Here is a 20043-nt window from a genome sequence, read left to right as displayed (position 1 = left end):
CCAGTAAGTAATTTGGTATCAAATGAGATGAGGAAATACATGAGAAAGTCCATCGAGCTGTGGATCTAAACTAATCCTAAACTGAGAACCTTTTGAGCCTGAACAGGTTAATTTAGAATGCTTTGAGGTTGTAGTCAGGCTTGATGTTGAAGTAAATTTGTTGCCTTCTCAGCCTGATATAGAAACCAGGCTATCCGAACACTCAAAGTAGGGATTTCATTAAAAAGAATCAATGAATTGCATTTTTTGAACTCTTTCTGATATGAGAAAAGAAAGTTCGATTGGCATTGTCAAATTTCTTAGTCACGTGTGACAATGCAACAAAAATTACAGAATTTCCCTGCTGGCCTTTTCTGCACAAATAATTTTCACTGGAGTTAAGTACTCTAACAAGATTTTATCATTCAGACTTGTCCGGTATTCCAAGACCTTTCAAATGAATCCTCACTGAACCCATTCGGTTGAAAAATATGGTTTCTAGAACCTTTTTCTTGGGCACTGTAAAACAGTGATAGGCCCCCAATTAGCTTATGGTAGCTGAGATTCTTTACAGGCCCCTCTATACAATAATAATAAAAATGCCATGATGAGCTAGATATTGGTACGTTGGTCCAAATATTTTATTTACTATTTTGTTGTTTTAGCATTCTTCACAATTTTATCAATTCTTACTTTCTTTTTTTTTTATACAGGTAACATTGAATATATAATTTTTTTTCACTTTGTATCTCCACGCTTTGAAGTGTAATAAAATCCTTAGCTTGGTTGTGAGGTTGTTAAAAGATTGTGAGAAGAAAAACAATTGATTTTTAAACTATTTATACAATCTTGCGTTGTTTATTTATTTTTTTTTGTTTTAAATATTCTACCATCAACTACATCAAAATCCTATATAATTTGAGAATTATACCAGGAAAAAAGACAATTTAATAATTAGAGAAAAGAAAGAGATAGAAGTCATTATCATAAAGGAATAAAAACATACAACGACTTAACTATTTTTTCTTTAAATGTTTATGCTCAACTTTGACAATTTCTTTTTTTTAATCTTTCTTTTTTTACAATTACTATTAATCTATAAGTAAATAGTGTCTAAAATTGTTATTTCAAGTTAATTTTTTTTTTGTATTTCATTTCACTTGTCCTAAATTACTTTTTGATCCTATTTAGAAATTTGTCTAAATCTCACGCACTCACCGATTTCTCTCTCGCTCTCTCTCTCTCTATCTTGTACTGTAATGAGATGTGCCATAAGAATAACCTCCAGGAGCACCAGCACGTGAAACTGATGGAGCTGTTGATGAAACTGCTTCTTGGTGGCTGCTGGAATGTGAATCACATTTCGTCAAGTAGTCAATGATCCCCTTTGTCCACTTTATATGAGCCACAACTGATGCTTCAGACTGCAAAAGAAAAACAAAATCTCTAGGCCCCGCCCTTTCAATCTAAAAAAAAGCCCCGCCCACTTACGCTGGCTGTGAGATTCATGAAATTGTAGTACTTTTCGAGGACTTTCACCATGTCATCGAAGGTGGCGTCCCTGAGGTATGGTCGGATCTTCTTCTCGTTCTCCGCATTGTCCATCAGCAAATGGCCCAGCAGGAGGCAAACATAGCTGGCCAGCATTGTGTGCTCCATATGATGACCAGCTTTCTGGAGCACTGAAAAGACAACCAAAAAAAATGAGAAGGATATCTCTGAAGAAGTGAGTTCCCCTCATTTCTTACACTTTGTCACAGTCTCCTCAACTTCCTCTTGAGCAGTCTTGTGCTTCTTCTCGTACTTCTTGGGATTTGACTCCAAGAGATCATCGGTATTCCTCTCAGCCATTCTGTGAAAGAATTATACATAATTCTCTGTTAAAAACATTTTAACAGAGTTGATGAAACGGAAGATTGATTGAAGATAACTTGATAGCGATAAATTACAGTAAATTACAAGGAAAAATACAAGCGAATGTTGGGCAGATCATCAAGGAAAACGGCTCTGAATTTCAGGACAGTTCGGAAGAAGATGCAAAGGTTCCTCTGAATGAAGAAGAGGCGATACCTGAACCGACAACTGGAAGACATTGATGCGCTGCATAAAAGGAAGTCAGAACCTTTTACCGAGCAGTAGCGTTAAAAAACGCAACGGCTACCAACCGCAGGTGTCTCTATGCAAGGACCAACTAGGAAATCTTTTGGTGCAAACAAATGATATTGTGAAGAGATGGAAAGAGTATTTCCGACAACTGCTGTGCGTGAGCGATGAAGCATCGGAGCAGGGGAAAAAAGTACAGACACGAACTACCGATGGCCGCGAGGAAGAGGTTCCAACGAGAGAAGATGTAGTGAGAACAATCTTATCTCTGAAAAATCACAAGGAACTAGGGGAAGACAACATCCCAGCGGAGCTTGTGAAACATGGGGGAACCGAGCTTCATGACCGGATCTATGACCTTGTCTGTAGGATCTGAGAGTCGGAGATCATGCTTTGTGATTGGAGAGTGGCGGTGGTAGTCCCAATCTACGAGAAAGGTGACCGGTTGGAATGCACCAACTATAGAGAAATCGCGCTCCTAGAATTAGATTTAGATTTATTGAAAAAAAAAGAATGTCTATACAAGAATGTTCCTAACTCCCATCTGACCTAGACTGATAGTGCCTTGCAATGCCATCCTGTGAGATTCTAGCACTGACAGGGAGAGAGTTGTAAAGAACAACCCCATCAACAAAAAGCGTTCGCGAATACTGGTTCGAGTGAGCTCTAGGGAGCAGAAGTCCACACAGTCTGGCCGAGGCTCCAGGAATCAAGAGTGTGGCTAAGTATCGCGGCTTCCCAGACATAATCAGCTGGAAAAGAAAAGTAACCGCTCTCATACGAAGGAGTGAAAGGAGATCACAGCCCACTAGAATATTGCGGTGCGCCGAGATGTGGTCACGAGGACAGAAACCACAAATGTACCTTACGCAGTTGTGGAAAGTCACTGATAGTCGTTTGATAGTTTCACTGTCAGCCGCAAAAAATAGCTCAGCCCCATATGTGATAATTGGGATAAGCAGAGCCCTCACAAGGAGTAAGCGGGTATCTCGAGGGGTAATTTCACGGTATCGTCGAAGAGTCCGAAGAGTGCAATGCACTCTTTGATTGATGTGAGATATATGGTCAGACCACGTAAGGGATGAATTAAAGATTACTCCCAGATTGCGGGCACGCTCAACTACTGGTACCACCTGCCCATAGATTGTGATAGGAACAGGAGCTTCTGATAAGGGTCTCCTGGAGATAATAAGTGCCTGTGACTTTTTGGGGTTTAAAGATAGTCCATTAAGAGTAGCCCGGTTTTCTATATAAGCCAAATTTGCATTTAAGTGCATAAAGGCAGGAGTTATATCAGATGGGTCCCCATCCAAATATATCTGTAGATCGTCAGCATATAAGTGATATGAACAGCCAACCAAAACTGCTGGTAGGTCATTAATAAAATAGAGAGAACAGAAGTGGGCCAAGCAGAGAGCCCTGTGCCACCCCACGATCAAGAGACACGGGCTCCGACAGTCGACCACCAAATCTGACTCTCTGAGTTCGTCCTTCAAGATAGGACTGAATGAGTGAGATAGCACAAGAGGAGAAATTGAACTGACTGTAAAGCTTGAAGAACAGGAGTTTATGCGGGATGCTGTCAAATGCTTTGGTGAAGTCCAGCAAGATCAGAATAGCAAATCTACGGTTGTCAAGCGAAACAGCTATGTCATGTTGCACCCGGAGTAGCGCTCCAGTGGTACTATGACCGCTGCGAAAACCTGACTGAAAATCTACAATCAACCGCCCAGAGCTCAGGAAGGCTGAGATCTGCTCTATAAGAGAAGCGCTTCGAAAACCTTCGAGAGGACGGACAGCAAACTGATCGGCCTAAAGCCAGAAGGGCCAATTGAATTATTTACCTTGGGTATAGGAACCACTAGGGCAGATTTCCAAACTGTAGTGTAAGAAGATGAAGCGATAATAAAGTTGAGTGTTTCTGCAATAACGGGCAGAATTATTTTGACAAATGCCAAGAAAACCTCGTCGTCACCCTGAGCATCAGACTTAACGCGTGAAACAGCAAATAGAACTTCATCAGCAGAAACACACCTGAAAGGTAAATGGAACTCCATTTGCACAAAAAGTCGTTGATGTTCGAAGAATTCAAGTTCCATTTCGAATTTTCATACTAAATTTTCGAACAAGATGGAGAAAATTTATCAAATATTCCACTAAAACGCTGGCAAAAGAGTTACTCAGTGATTATGGAGTGACTAAATAATGGGACAAGAACAGTAAACGTCGTTCTTCTATGGCGAGTGCCTAGGGAGAGTGAGGTGTTTGCCCCTGAAACCTCACCAAAACCTCCAACTAATTTGCAGATTTATCATACCCCACTATCTTTACCAGCTTACTGTTGTTATGCCTTCAGCAACGGTCTTGAGACAGCTGAATACAGATGTGAGAGTGATGATCAAAGAGATTCTTCACCTCCCGCAGTCCGTTTGTAACGGGTTGTTGTACTGCGGGAATAAAGACGGGGGACTCGGAGTTCCTAGGCTTGAGGTGCTAACTACCTCGACTGTTCTCAAGCTGGGCCTCAAATTTGCTCAGTCTGACGACCCAATCATGCGCCAGCTGGGCGAGGCCCCGGAAGCCCAGAAAAAGCTAGAAAGTCTCGCAAGGGCCGGGGCCATTGAATGGCCAGTGACAACAACCCGGGCCGTCGAGAACTACAAGGCCCGAGAGCGGCGAAGCATGCTGGAGGCATGGGCTGTGAGCCGAACGCAGGGGAGCGCTGTTCATGCTTTCAGGGACTCGAGAGAGAGAGCAATCAATGGCTCTTTCGGCCAGAGCTATTGAAGCCAGCCAAATATCTCACGACACTTCGTGCGCGAACAAATAATCTTGGCAACAAGGTCGCCACGGCCAGATATATGGATCACCAGTCAATAAACTGCAGGAGATGTGGCGCTCTACCCGAGACGCTTGGTCACATTTTGGGTCTCTGTACCCGTGCCAAAAACAGAACGATCCGGCGCCACGATATGATCAGAGACATGATCAGGGAGGAAATGGCGAGAAAGGATCCGGGGGTAGTGCTCAGTAAAGAGCAAACCTTCTCCCTCCCCGACGGCAACCGTCTCCGCCCCGATCTGATGGTAAATAACCAGGATGGGGTCTTTGTGGTGGATGTCACAGTCCGCCACGAGGATGGGGACGGGCTTGCCCAAGGGTTCAGGGACAAGGTTGAGAAATATAAAACCCTTCTTCCCGTAGTACAGAGGCTGTACAACACAACCTCTGTCTCGGTGGTGCCCATTGTAGTGGGCACAAGGGATGCAGTACCCCTAGAACCGGTGGAAGGTTTAAAACGCCTCAAAATAAACACCAAAAGGTTTACAACCACCGTTTCGATGACCGCTCTCCGCTCATCAATCGTTATTTATAATGAATTCATGGACTATGGAGGGCGGTTGAGGTCAGACGTTGGGGTTAGTGATCCCCAAACACACTGTAACGTCGCATGAGTGTTAAATGTCAGTCCTGACTTTTTATGGACTGTTTTATTTAACTTATTCGTGTGTCGTCCCCGTTTTAAACAAAAGGACAAAAAAAAACGCGGAAATCCATAAACCGTCTGTGATACAAAAATCTGTGATAACATCTTTTTTAGATCTTTAGATCTTTACATCTTTTTAGATGTACCTCAGCCACCTTGCGGAATTATCAAGAAGTAAGAAAGTCTCTTTTTTGGATCTTCGAATTTTTCAAAATCTTTTCTGTAAAACGATTTTTAAATCGAATTTGCAATTCATGAGTGAAACGGTCAAACTTTTCCGTGATGCATAATTGCCATAAAGCATGTGCATCATGGCGAACTGTCACTAAGTCAATTTATCTACAATCTTCAAAGTTGATCTTCCTGAAAAAGAGAGCAAGAACGAAAGAAGAGAATGGCACTTACCTGGCCAATTCTTCACATTTATAGAAGAATTCCACGAGAGCCTTGATGGCTGGCACTTTGGCAAATTGACTCCCAAAGTCCGACAGAGCATTGGCCTCCATGATGATGGATCTGTTGGCCTTTGTGTACATGGTCAGATTGATGAGCAGCAGCAGTACCAAGATGCTCAATTCGAAGATACACTTCTCCGGAACATAATTCGGTGCCTGCAGCAGCAGATGGAGACTCGTGTCGAACAATCCCTCTTTCTCGCCCAGAAAAACTGCCCCAACTGCCCGATCATTGAAGGGATGCGTTAGGGCAATGAGAACCTTGAGGGTGGGCACAAGGGCTTCCCGGATAACCACTCCGGGATTTTCTTTGGGTGTCTGATCATTTGTCGGGTAGAGAGCAATCTCCCGATCGCAGAGTTTGTACAATTTCACCAGAGTCTCAATGGCATGGCCATTGCGATAGCCAAGGATATAACTCTGATTCTGCTCATTCATCTCCATCACATTCTCCAGCACCCTCAGGCACCGTTCAATTTTCCGCAATTTATCCAACAGAGCATCCGTCCAGCCCACAACATAATCCGAAATCTGTCGACAGCATTCACAGATTGTATTGATGATGTGCTCCAATCCACCCAAATTCCTCAATTCCTCCTTAAACCACTCTCCAGCTCGTTTGGACGTCAGACTCAGGAGGGTTTCCATAGCCAGTGTTCCCACCGTAATATTGTCCAGATTGAGATGTTGTGCCTTCCCATGACTCTTCACCTCTTCACACAATTCCCTCACCTTCTGCTTATTCCGCTGCAACTGTTGCAAACTCAGTCCAGCATCGTCCAGGGCATCAGCATGACTCACATCTGACTCCAGCAGACTCAGCATCAACTCCAGCGAATCCCTGTCCAGATCCATATTCAAATTATCCTGCGACAGAACAAACATTATCGTTGCCGTGCACAGTCCCAAACTCTGATCCTTTGTCGCATCTCTCAGTGCCCTGAAGAACTTTGCCACTGTCCCATGGGCCCGGACATGCATCCTAAACCCTGGAGTCATGCACTTGGACGACAACTGAATGGCCGATAGGCATCTCGTGCTGATGGGATTGTGAGGCTGCAGAGCATCCAAAATGTACTCAACATCATCATCCATCTCCTGAAATTCTCCAATTTCCTGAATCTGATGTGCCTTCTTCACATTCCGCACACGCGTATAGTACTTCTCCTGTTGCACCTCCTGCTGACACTCCCGCGAGAAATTCAGCACACTCTCCCGATCAGTTGCACTGTCTTCTGGCTTGGGCACACGAGACAGACTCGTGCTGCTGCCCTCGAGGAGGCTAAACTCATCCGCCAGGGGCGTCTTTGTGGCATCACTGCCCAAGAGGGATGAGTTGCCTTTACTGTCATCGTCCCATTTGTGCTTGTACACATGCCTCTTCTTGCCAGCGTCTGAAACAGGATTTTCCTTATGGTGGAAACAACACAAACATTCGCAAAGTGCTCGAACTTCAAACAAACAAAAGGAAGCATTTCGAGCATTCTGCGAATTATTCTTCGTCATTGCTATATAGGGCAAAATTTCATCCGAATTATCGAGAGATTTGGCCATCACAGTTAATGTAAATTCCACAAAAAGCGCTCAATTATAAAGAATCACGATAAAATAGGAAGAACTACAGCGTTTTTGAGCGAATTAGCTTCATAATTAAACGTGAAAATTGTCAACAAATTTTTTCGTCCGATTGAAAAAGAGCTAATTGACCTAGAGTCTACTGTATAAAATCCCGGATTAAATGAAAAGCTGTTGAGAAACAAGTTTCCACGTTTCAGCTGAGATTCTTTACAATTTCAGCTTTTGTGGTTTTATGCGTTCTCTCATTGTCCATATAATAATTCAAATTCAATTTTTAAGAACAGTGCTGAGCAAGCGTTACGAGACTTCTACCGAAAATTCCGAACTCTGTTTTGTGTTTTTGTGTGTACTGTCAAGTGTGCTAATCCTGACGCTTCGCTATGTGGATCGTTATGACTACGCTAACTAGATAAACCACGAAAAATAATATTTTTATTTTTATTTCCGTAATATAGTCACTACAGTAACATAATATGACTATTCAACTTTGAGAAAGAGCAAAAATGATATTTTTATCCTACCCCCTGACAAAAAGCTTTTTTATATGGAGCTATTTGAAGCCAACTCATAAATTACTTCCAAACTCAGCTTATACTTCGAATTCCGAAAAACTTTTTAGATGGAAATATAGAATATTTATCCCTCTTTACAAGGCACAGAGTCCTGTGTACAAAGCACACCTCAATTGTGACATATATCGTGTAAAGGTCACGAGTGCAGAAAAATTTCCATACGAATCTGTATGTGAATGTGAGAAAGTGGCTTCAACTTTGAAGGCCACTTGCCAGGAAGTAGTTTTTATCCATTAAATAAGTGAGTGTAATCGACTCATTTCAAAATTGTGCCAGCTGGGTTCTGCACTAAAATTGTTCTTTCAGAGATATTTTCGCTAATGACAGCTGGGGGGTGACTTCTAAGATTTGGTGATACTCGTACCAGTGAAAAAATCAAAATGAAGATATCACGATAGATTTTTCACAGCTGCTAGAATTGCGATTCTCAGATTGTGAGTGAAAAGTGACTGACAGCATTCATGGAGAGCTTTTGCTAGAATGCCAAAACTAAGTTCTCGAGAAGATATCACCCTTTCATGCTGTTTGCGGGCCATTTTGTTCCACCTCTACGTACTTTTGAGGAGGATTTCACAACTCTGAATGTTTCTTTGAAACGTCAGATTTCACAGTGTTTTGTGTATTTTAGAAAATTCTTTTTTTTCACATTTCTATGAACAAATAATGATGAAGTGATGACAAAATATGCTGTTTTAGTGAATAAAACGGCCGGTGAGCATCTAAAAATCGCCGGCAGTACTTCGAACAGAATATTATGCAATCACAGGAGAGCCACCGAAAATTTTGAAGATTTTTCAAACTGGTTTTTTAACCATATTTCGGCTTATTTGTTAAAATGTATTAACGTGAATTGACCTAAGAGGACCTCTAAGAAGCATTCCTATTAGATTTTATTGGTATAAAATAGCCAAAATCTATCGGTGAAAACCTTTTCACCCAAACTCTTCTCGGTGAAAAATATTAGCTAGTGAGTTTTTCACGCGAGAAATTCACAGACGCTTAGAATCGCTTTCTCTGAAACTTTCACAGAAACTGTCAAATGAAATGCTCACAGCATCTCAGAATTCATACCCTGGTTGATTAAAAACATTTAATTATTTTTTCCTTGTGAAAAAAAGTATTTTAAATCCAAAGGTTTTATTAAAAGTGAAGTGCAATCATTCCCCTACAAGGTGAGTTAATCAATTTTCATGAAACAATAATATTTTATATAGAAATTAGTGAATTTGTGGCTGTTTACATTTTGCTCTAAAACGGGCACTTCGCAAATCAATATTTTTTTCCGGGAATCGCATTGTTCAGCACTGTTTTACTATTTCAGATGCCGAAGGGAACAGAGGAAAAGATTCCTAAGAATAAGGAAGATCTCAAGCAGAGGTGTGCAGAAACCGTTTGAAACCGAATAAACGTCAAAATAAGTTTATTGAGACAGCGTTTTGACCATTGACGTACAAGTTTCTTGATATTTGTGCGGTTTCAAACCGTTCTTGCACACCTCTGATCTAAAGAATGCCTTGAAGTGTGTACGAGATGGTTCTACCATGACCTATGTATCCAAAACATTTAATGTACCAAGGGCAACACTGTACAACAAATTGTCCGGCAGATACCCGGAAGAGCGCCCCAATGGCAGGCCAAAGACGCTTACAAAAGAACAAGAAGAACTTGTCATGTGGATCCTGGGATATGCGGATGGTTGGCATCCCATCAGCAAGGAACAAATTCTGGACAGCGTCAAAAAATCATCTGCGAGATCTTCAAAATTCCAAACTATTATCCGGATGGAAAGGGGTGGGGATTCTGTAACTTTGTGAAGTGATCACCTCTCAAAATTGATGACCCGTCAAATCATTGCTCTACCTTCCGATTTTACTCGGAGGTTTTTTGAATTGTAACGGTATATTCTAGTACATTTAGAGAAATTCTGTTGATTTTCGGCCGAAATTCTGCATAGCAAATCTGCATAGTCTCCATTTTCTTAACAAAAATATTGTTAATTTATCAAGAAACTGTAGAAGTTACAAAGAAAATGGTATGCTCTGTTTAACAAGCATTACCGATTAAACATTTTAGATAACTAAAAAGATGCGAGCAAAAATACTAATTTCTTAAAAATCGCCAATCGAATGATACAAAAACACGAAATTTAGGTCGACACTGTGTTTAAAGATATCACTTCACTATTCTCTACTTATAACACGACGTCGCAGAATTCTTTATTTTATATAAACACTGTGATATCACCAAGAATAACTCTATTGAATTTTGCAAACTTCAGTGAAAAATATTCCATCTTTTCAGACACAGCTGTTTGGAAAGTCTGGAATGTAGAAAAAATTCTACAGAAAATCGGCAAAATATCTACAGAAATTCGTCAGAGTTTTACATATAGTCTTATGAAAGGATCGTTGGATCCAAAAGGCAGGAAATAAACTGAAATCTAATCTAATCTAATCTAATCTATGCACCAGGATTCGTCAGAAAATCTGGAAAAATTTCTGACGAATTTTGTCCCAAGCCCAAATAAAATTCGTAGGAATATCTACAGATTTATCGGCAGATTTTCGGCAGAGGTGTAGATATTTTCTGCAGAAATCTTAAAGATATCTGACGAAATTATTTGACGGGTATGTTATCACTCGGTGAAGCCAGTGAAATTTTTTTCCATACTCAGCTTGAAAAACAAGACTACATAATTTCTAATACTCAATTCTAATGTTTTTCATAGGTATTTAGTTAAAATATTGATGAAAATCTTAAATTTAATGAAAATTTCAACACACTTCCCCTGTCTGCTTCACACAAAGTTACGGAATAACTTTTCTAGCAGTCGTGAAGGGAAGCTTGTGAACCTTTTACTAGTGAATCGTTCACTAGTGAAGAGTTCACCGAGTTACAGAATTCCTACCCAGGAATGGTTCACATGTTGTGTCAGCTCTTAGAAATTCCTGCACCGAAGGAATGTGTCACAATACTCTTCATGGTGTCTGCTACTGATAAACTTGTTCCTCCTATTGTTGTTTATAAACCAAAGATTGCCGTTCACAACGCAATAAAAATTTTAAAAATGTAGTAAAAAAACATTTTGTCGTTTTAATATGCTTGTAAACTGAGTGATCCAAATATAAAAACCATTTGATCCAATTAGCGAAGAGACGATCCACTTAGCGAACGCTAACTTATTTCAGTATTATCATTATTTTGTAAATTTTCTTTAGTGTTTTTGATAATTTTTGTTTTATATATTATGTTTCTGAATGAAACAGTGAATAATTCTATGGATTTAGAAGAAGTAAAAGAGAATTCCATCAGTCCAAAAACAAGCGTTTAAGTAGCAGTCTTCGGAAAACGATTCAGAATTAGACATGTTTCTAAATTACGTTTTCAAGTTTCGTGTGAATATTTTTTCTCTGTTAAAAATGATTTTAAAAAAATAGAGCACCCTGTAATAAAGTTAAACAAAAAATGCAAATAAACTTTGATATTGATAAAAAGACTCGTGCTTTTTGTCGTGTTTTCACAATCTCTCACATCATTTTAACACTGATAAAGGTCACTTGTCTCTCAACAATTTTTCTCTCTGGGCGAACATTCTAATCCAGCTTTTGGCAAAAACAAAGACAAATTCCTAGGGGCTTAAAAAGTGAAAGAAGACTTACCGGCATCTGTGACGAGTGCTCGACTTTTGAAGATACTTCCCTTCTTCTTTGAGATCAGCAGCTTTACACTCGGTTTCTCTGAACTATTTTCATCCATATTCCTGTCACTGTCATCCACTTCGCTGTTCTTGTCTCTGACTTCCAGAGATTCCTGAGATACCTCTTCGCTGTTGACCTCCTTCTGGCCATATCGTCCACGTCGGTATTTGGCTCTGGGTTTCCCTTCGGGAATAGAATCTTCGCAGGCGGAATTTGTGACATTGTTGAGTTCTGTCTGATCCTTGGAGCTGTCATTGGGATTGGCAGAGATCTCTGGAGCTTCTTCGGGTATTTTTGTCTCTGGCTGCTCCTCAATCTTTGTTCCACGGCGTTTCCGGGTGTAGCTGCGCGTTGGCGGTGGTTTTGGAATATTCCCATTGTTGTTGTTCCTGGTCACACGACCAGACACGGGCGGAGGTGGTTCCTTGACAGCCGGCGGAGGTGTTGGTTCCTTCACTTCCTCCGGAATCGACTTCATTGCTGCTCCCCGTCGGGTTATTCGGCGATTTGTGACTGGGGCCGGAGTTGCTTTTGCCGGCGACTTCTTCTCCTCAATCACCTTCACAGCTACTTCGGCTTCGTCCTGTTCTGAGGACTCGGAAATGGCATTCAGGCGAACATTGATGTCCGACGGAGGTGCAACTAGTGAACTATGCTGAGAAGTATCAATATCACTAGTTCCGTCACTGGATTCTCGTCGTCGAATGACACAAGTCTCCTCCAATGGAAGTCCTCCAAGGGCCACAGGAGTTGGCGTATTGTTGGATGATACACTGCCCAAAATAGAACTCTGAGAGTCAAAATCCCGTTCTGACGGTGACGCTAGAGTCCTGTACAGCTCATAATTCTCACTTCCAGGCTGAGGAGATGCTCCCGGAGGCTTCTTTGCCGGCGGCAATAAAAGAGTGATTTTTGGAGCCGAAGGAGGACTTTCTGCTGTCACTGACTCCTGATTTCTCCTTGAAGCTCTCGTTACTCTCACTTCCGGAACAACTTTGGCCTCTGACAGTCTCTCATCAACCTTCACGGCCTTCTTCCTTCCCCTTCCGGCCTTTCCCTCCTTCACAGCTGGCAAATTTGTGCTATTGATGAAACCCTTAATCCCATCCGTGCGTATCTTAATCTTCAAACACTCTCCTCCTCCTCCTCCACTGTCTTCCTCAGGCCTCTTGGGCGTCACTATTTCTGGCACCTGAACAGCCGGAGCTGGATTTGACTGTTCAGACAGAACTGCCAATAATTCCGCCGTGGACGTCAAAGCGCCCACAGGATCCCCAATTGGTGCTGCTGCACTTGCCACCGGAGCAGTTGGTGGCAAAAGACTCTGTGTTGGTGCTGTATAAGTTGGTGAATTGTTCACTTCATCACTATCCGTGCTCACCAGCCTCGATGTTCCCTAAATCCCAGCAAAAAAAAAACACAAAAATCCCCATCAAAATCTCTACCAAACGTTTACAGTGGACTCTCTCCCAATTGGGCATTTGGGGCAAAATGTCTTCCAGTTTATCAAGAGATTTGGGCATCACAGCCTCTGTAAATTCCACAAAATACACTCAATTATAAAGAATCACGATAAAATAAGAAGAACTACAATGAATTTGAATTTGAATTCGATTGAGCGAGAGCCTACTGTATTGATTTTAGGAAAGCAATAAAATGAAAAAAAGAGGACATTTCCGACCAAATTGAGGACAAGCATAATTCAGTGCCTGTGCCCAATTTCAAATTGGATGCATGCGTACAACATTGATCAAAATATTGAAGGTCTCTCTCAGGCATTAAAATTCAATGTCCATCATCCCCCTTTCTGATTTCCTTTTTTTTTGTTTTAAATTTGTTTAAAGATAAATATAGGTTTGTTTGAAAATATCCTAAAGAGAGAGAAACACCTTTTGTTTACTCCTGCGTCTAGACAAATATTTTCACTTGAGGAAAAACAATAGAAATTAACGGTGGAATATGGGTTGGGCAAAATGTTCGTGTCCAATTGGAAAATTAGGAACTTAAAAAAATACATTTGATATGGGAAAGGCTCATAATTTTGTCCAGTTTCTTATTTTGGATACTTGAGGATAAAATTGGACACTAAAAATAAATTGATTAAAATTATAGATTTTTATTCCAATATTTGATGAATAATGAATTCTATCTAAATATTTGTTCTTTTTGGAAGACTTTAACACTAAATACGTTAAATTTTGAATATGATTTCAGTTAAAATTGCTTTGTTAAAAATGCAGTGTGAGCAATTGCTTATGATAAATTAATATGACAGAACTTTGTGTTTACTTCAGTCTTATTTAGCTGTGGTGAAGTACTAACAATGTTTCTTCGCTTTTTTTGAGTGATATTATTGAATATTCATTGAATATTGTGTTGATTCACGTTAGTGGTGATTTGTACATTTGACCTGAAGTGAGATTTGCCTTGTGAATTAGATTTTTCGTGTGAAAAATGGGAAATTTTTTAAGACATTTACCAGTGAGGTGATACTCCTTATTTTGGACAGGTGTTTTTCTCACGAAATTTCGTGAAGTTTTAGATTTTGTGATGACTAGGTTGGACAAATACCTGAAGAAACAAAGGAGCATTATCTACACGAAAGAAATGTAGCGAGAAAAGCCTTGAAAGGCTCCCGGAAAGGTCAGGGAATGAGCGAATCCGCATGTACTTGGAGTGCCGAAGTCAACTCACTTTAATGAATGATATGGAAAGTTTCCAGGCTTCTTGTGACATTCTACGTTTCCCTTACATGAACAGGAAGAGGACTTGGTAAGATTGGTTCATGAAATGAAGAAGAATGGGTATCCTGTTGAGGCGGATTAGCTGTCCAAATTTACAGCCAAGTTGTCCAAATTAATAAACAAGTTGTCCAAAATAAAAGTCAAATTCACCTCTACATGTCAATTCATTTTTAAACGTATTAAGACTAATTTTAGTAAAAACAAAGACAATAAACCCAAGTTTCTAAATAACCCTCCTGAAAAGAGAGTAACAAAAAAAGTCAATTAGTATTGAAAATATCGCACTTCAAACTTGGAACATTGATGCTAATAAGCACCCTGCCCAAAATTATGAGCCCTTACTCTATTGGTTTTGCAAAAAAACAAGTGTTAAAAGACAACAAGTGATAAAAGATTAATTAATCATTTTACTGAAGCATGAAACCGCTAGTTAAACAGTCTCTGCTTGAGCAGTGTATTTTAGCAAAATCTTTACCATTTTATGCTTAAGCTGTGCGAGTATTATTCACTATATTAATTATATTATACTAAGATTTTGTAGGTTTTGCACACAATTTAGATTTTTTCAAGCAGAAACTATACAATTTTAGTGCACAATTTTAACCGTTTCATATTAAAGGAAACGAAGATACAGACTTTACACGGTTTGTTCTGAGGTAGTGCGGGATTTGTTCACAATTTCGACTGTACTACGTTTTCTGGTTGTTTCTGGAAAATTTTTCAAATCAATCTGAAAATTTCTAAAATAAGGTATTCTATTAATAAAATCATCCCAGAGGGTTTCTAGAATTGATCAAACGGAGTTTCTAATATTAGTCCTAATGCTACTCCAACAACTTTTAAATTTAGTGAAATTCAATCGATTAAAATTTTACCTCTTACACTTTCACACTGCACGGGTATTGTCTACATATAATTGTCTTTTTTGTCAAGTGCTATTGATTTATTTCTTTTAGAAAGAGTAGGAATTAATATTTGGATAAAAACAGAGTTCTAACATTTATCTTGCGGACAGATAAAATCAAGTAGGGGAGACCTGGGATGGTTGGGAAATTCTTTTTCGTGTTTTCTCTTTGAAATATTATTCCAAGGGGGCCAGTAAACGGTTTAAGAATTTTTATTACCCATAGAATACCCAGGAAAGCCGGAAAATCACGTGTGTTAGAAAGAGTACACTCTAGTGGAGTAATACGGCGAGTAAGATATTATTGTTCGTATTAATTGCTTTCTGAATCGTATTACAGGCAATTCGAGCAATTTGCCATGCATGCCAAGTGTGATTCGGTCAGTTTTCGAGCGAAATGCGAGAGAGAGGCAAGACAAAACACTTGCTATCCTTTGTTGGCATTCTTGCAGTTCAGAAAGTATTAATAGAGACACAAATAACTCACTTAACAAACGTCTGGTGGCGCTGCGGTTGTAAAAAGTCTCTAAAATGCGACAAAATATATTTTTTCTCTATTTTATCCTTATTAGCAGGTCGTGTCCCTTCTTGTAATATGTACTTTTGCATTCCTTATTAACCAAAATAGTGTTGTACAAAAGGGTTTTTCTCAAACCTATCCTGAAATTTGAGACAGCTCAAAAGAATATGAGTCTTCCAGCTCAAAATTTCATCCCAATGTTTTTGTCGTAATATCGACAATTATTCACAATTAACCCAAATAACTGTATTCAACTGAATTATTAAAAGGATTTTCTTGTGAAAATTACTTAACTCTAAGCAATTAAGCAATTTTCACATTAAAAAACCTCTCATTTTCTCTAAGTGAATTTTCGCGACATTTCGAAGAATGCCAACAGGCACCACCAAATTCACTTCATCGGCTTTTCTTTTAGCTGAGGCCTGCCGTAATACTACGCAACAAAGCTTTTCCACTCGACCACCAGAGGCGCTATATCCAAGTTACAAAAAACGCCACGATTTTTTCGGCTAACCGGCTTGATCGGCTGTTTAGTTTAGGATTCGAACTAATAAACAACTATAAATTAATTTTCCCGTGATGTTGCGGAAAATGTTTCACACTAGAACTTTTCCTGATTGCATTCTCCAGTTGACTCGTCCGCAGAAATCAATTTTACTTTGACCTACATTTTAAAAGCACTTCAGACACCAACTTAAAATAAGATTCTCTGGGATTTTTCTAACACTTGTCTTGAAAATTGAAGCCATAAAAGCTTGATAAAAATTTTGTAAAGCGATTAGAGAATGTGTTTGTTTTTGAAGTACTGAAAAAAATCGATAGACTCTAATCGAACTCTCTTGACTGATATCCAGAGTGAAGCTATAATAGCCCCCTTATCTTGAGCCCCGCCGAGAGATTTCCCGGAAAGTCAAGAAAAACTTATCATGGAGAGCAAAGCACAAAAATAATAATTATAACTGAAAAACCAAGCGATAAGATAATGCCAATCTCACCACAAAAATTTCTCTTCTTCAAGGGAATTTTGTGCATTGAATTTATTATAATTGAATCAGCAATTTTCCTCACGGATCGTGTGACAAATTTTCATAATTATTTTTTTTTGCGTTAGCTCTCTGGAGAAAAAAAAAATGCTTGCAATTGATACGACACAGATTTCTCAATTTCTCTCTCTGCCTCATTGAGTATGGCTCTTTTGGTGGTATTTGCCTGGTCAGAGAGAGACGCTTGATCGTGTAGTACCTGCTGGTGAGGCCAGCTGCTTCCCATCCCCGTGAGACGAGGGGGATTATGGGAAAAATCATCAATAGACCTCGCTTTTCATTGACACTTTTTTTTACCTGAGGAAAATCAGCAAAAAATCCTAATTGAGGCACTTTTTTTCAGCACTACTTGTTGCTCAATTGCACGATTGATGCACAGAAAAGTGTTTGGAAAAGTGAAAATGAGGAGAAATGAAGGAAATTCAGTGATAAAAGGAAAAAAGAAGAAGAGAAAACTTAAAAAGGTGTTTTGACACAAAAAACTGACACAATGTAACGCCAACTTCAGGCGGGAATGGAATTCCGGAAATTTTTTTTAGGCATTGTTGCAAAAGCGCGCGAAAAAATTGATGGAATTTCGAGGGAGACATACCTTGGATATCCGGAGGACGATTGGAGGATGATCCAGGGGAGCTGATTTTGGCGGGCTTGGAGCAGCTTCAGTCGGCGGGGCGTACTGAATGCGTTCTGGACTTGGACTTCGGCTGTTGTCTTCGCTGTAGTTGACAACTTTGCGATTCCTGGCCAGATACCGTTTGCTAGGGACAGCTGTGGCAGCTTTTGAGTATCCCTCGGCCTTGGTCTTGGTCACTTTGGCCACTTTTTCCTCCCCCTCGGCGATTGCTTTTGTTTTCTTTGTACTTTTTGTAGATTTCTTCTTCTCAGGCTTCTCGGGACGCGGTTTCCGTGGCCTACCAGGGCCCTTGGGCGTCTGAGGCTCGCCGGAAGTCCCTGCAGGGGCGGCTGTGTAGAAATTTGCCGGCCGAGAACCTTCGACAGATGGCGAAGTCTGAGGGGATTGGATGAGGAAGGGTTCTGGAGGGGCATTGCGACTCTTGAAGAATTTCTTGGGCTTTGGTGGTTCAATATTTGGGGCATTTTGACTGAGCTGAGGTTCCTGCGTGGGCGATATGTAAGCTGACGGGGAAGGTTCCTGCTTTGGACTGAACTGAGAGAATCCACTGCGACCTAGAAAGCCGGAAAACCCTTTTAATCTCCAAAAACTCCCTCAACAAATCTCCCTCCTTACCATAAATAGACACCCCCCGGATGGATGTGAAACTCGTGACGCCCCATTTGCCCACAGTACCAGCCGAACGGGCAGCTGTGGGACGATTTGTGTTCTCCTTCTCCTTGATCAGGGAATCAATGGGAACAGCAAAAGCCTGATTGCGATTTTTATTCCATCGAGACATGATCTTCCACCTTCCTTAAACACCCCACTCAACCCTCTATCCACGGTCCCACTGTCCACTTTCCACTCCCCAACCGGAAAGCCACAAATCCCCACAAAAACTCCTCACTCAAAAAGAAATAAAAATATTTTGGGAAATTTTCCAGCAAACAAGGTAGAAAAAAAAACTTCCCTCCTCACTCACTCTCCCACACAAAATCCACCAATTTTTGTCTCTCCCCCGCCTCAGGCACACCCGGAAGTCCACGGAAATTAATTAATAACACCGCAGGGATGCAAATCACAGGCAATTGGGGCGCAATTGCTAAAAAGTAATTGATTATTTATCGAAAAATTAGCTGAGAGACGCACTTTGACAGTTTTTGCAGATGCTTCGTGGAGCTTCCAGCACTATTTTCTCCCATCGCCGCCCCCAAATGCCACAACAACCGGGTCCAATGAGCACTGTAATTGATGTATATGCACTTTTAATCACGATTTTTGGGGGAATATTCGCGGAAATATCAATAAAATTGGCTGAATAAATTGCAAGTAGAGGGTTTGCGGCTCTGTTGCCACGGGCGCTGGCGAAGCGACGGCAGCGCCAGTGGAGAAGCAGTGGAAAGACAAAAGGGAAATTTGGGTTGCCACATGAGAGCGCCAAAATTTAAATGAAAATTTTGAAAAGCCTAACTGCCGTGAAAATGCTTTTTATTATTGACCTCCCACCCGGCAAATTCTGCAGAATTCTGCAGAAATTCGTCAGATTTGAATTAGTAACTGCCGAAAAATCAGCAGAATTTCTGCAGAATTTTGTTCTAAGGTGGATCCGATCGTTGTATGAAAATTCTGCAGAATTTCTATAGAAAATTTTAAAATTATCGGCAGAATTTCTTTAGAGTATTTAGATGATTTCTATATTTCTTCTACCCTTTCTAATGTTTCTAAACATTATTTTAACTACATAAAAATATGTATTTCAATTTATTTAAAATTCGATTTTTATTCAACAATTTTACGTGAATACTCTCTTTTTTTACAATATTATTATAATGTTATAATACAATATTATTAAATCAGCCATAATAGAAAATACGAATGGGAAGGAAATGGTTAGAAAACACGAAAGAAATTCGCGATGCTCACGAAGTCGCACGACTATCCCGAAGCCACACGAAGTATCCGATTGAATGACAAGAAACGTTAAAATTTCAAAAGTGCAGAATTGCAGATCGAAGTTTTGCTGGGCTTATCCCTTATCATATGTTCTTTATGTTTTTTTTTTGATAAACTTTTCCATACTCATCCTGAAATAGTTTGTCATGAATTTACTGACCGACGAAGATGTAAATGTAAAAAATGTGTCAGCAATTAATTTATTCTGCCGAAATGCAGTTCATAGTTATTGCAGAAACTGTGGAAACACATCAACATACAACAAGCATAACTGGAAAATTAATTAGAAGCACTACAGTGCCCGCTTCGTAATCCGGATGATTGGGAGACAAATATGACAGATGTCCGCTTCGTAATCCGACTGATTTTTTTTGAATTGAATTGAATTTGT

The 20043-nt window shown here is 40.1% G+C and overlaps 1 protein-coding gene across 1 annotated transcript; it reads right to left on the bottom strand.

Moving 5' to 3' along the window:
- Positions 1-587: 587 nt before the first annotated feature.
- On the bottom strand, positions 588-19080 carry LOC129807748 (protein wings apart-like). Its single transcript, XM_055857207.1, has 7 exons — positions 18333-19080; positions 17676-18271; positions 11834-13268; positions 5975-7418; positions 1728-1831; positions 1471-1661; positions 588-1403 (listed from the first exon to the last, which is right to left on the bottom strand). The coding sequence occupies exons 1-7, from the start codon at positions 18496-18498 to the stop codon at positions 1224-1226; spliced, it is 4116 nt and encodes a 1371-aa protein (XP_055713182.1). The 5' UTR covers positions 18499-19080; the 3' UTR covers positions 588-1223.
- Positions 19081-20043: the final 963 nt, after the last annotated feature.

This window comes from Phlebotomus papatasi, chromosome 3, assembly GCF_024763615.1.
Source record: "Phlebotomus papatasi isolate M1 chromosome 3, Ppap_2.1, whole genome shotgun sequence".
Lineage (NCBI taxonomy): Eukaryota > Metazoa > Arthropoda > Insecta > Diptera > Psychodidae > Phlebotomus > Phlebotomus papatasi.
Note: the sequence above shows the minus strand (reverse complement) of the source record. Positions and strands in the feature narration are given on the sequence as shown.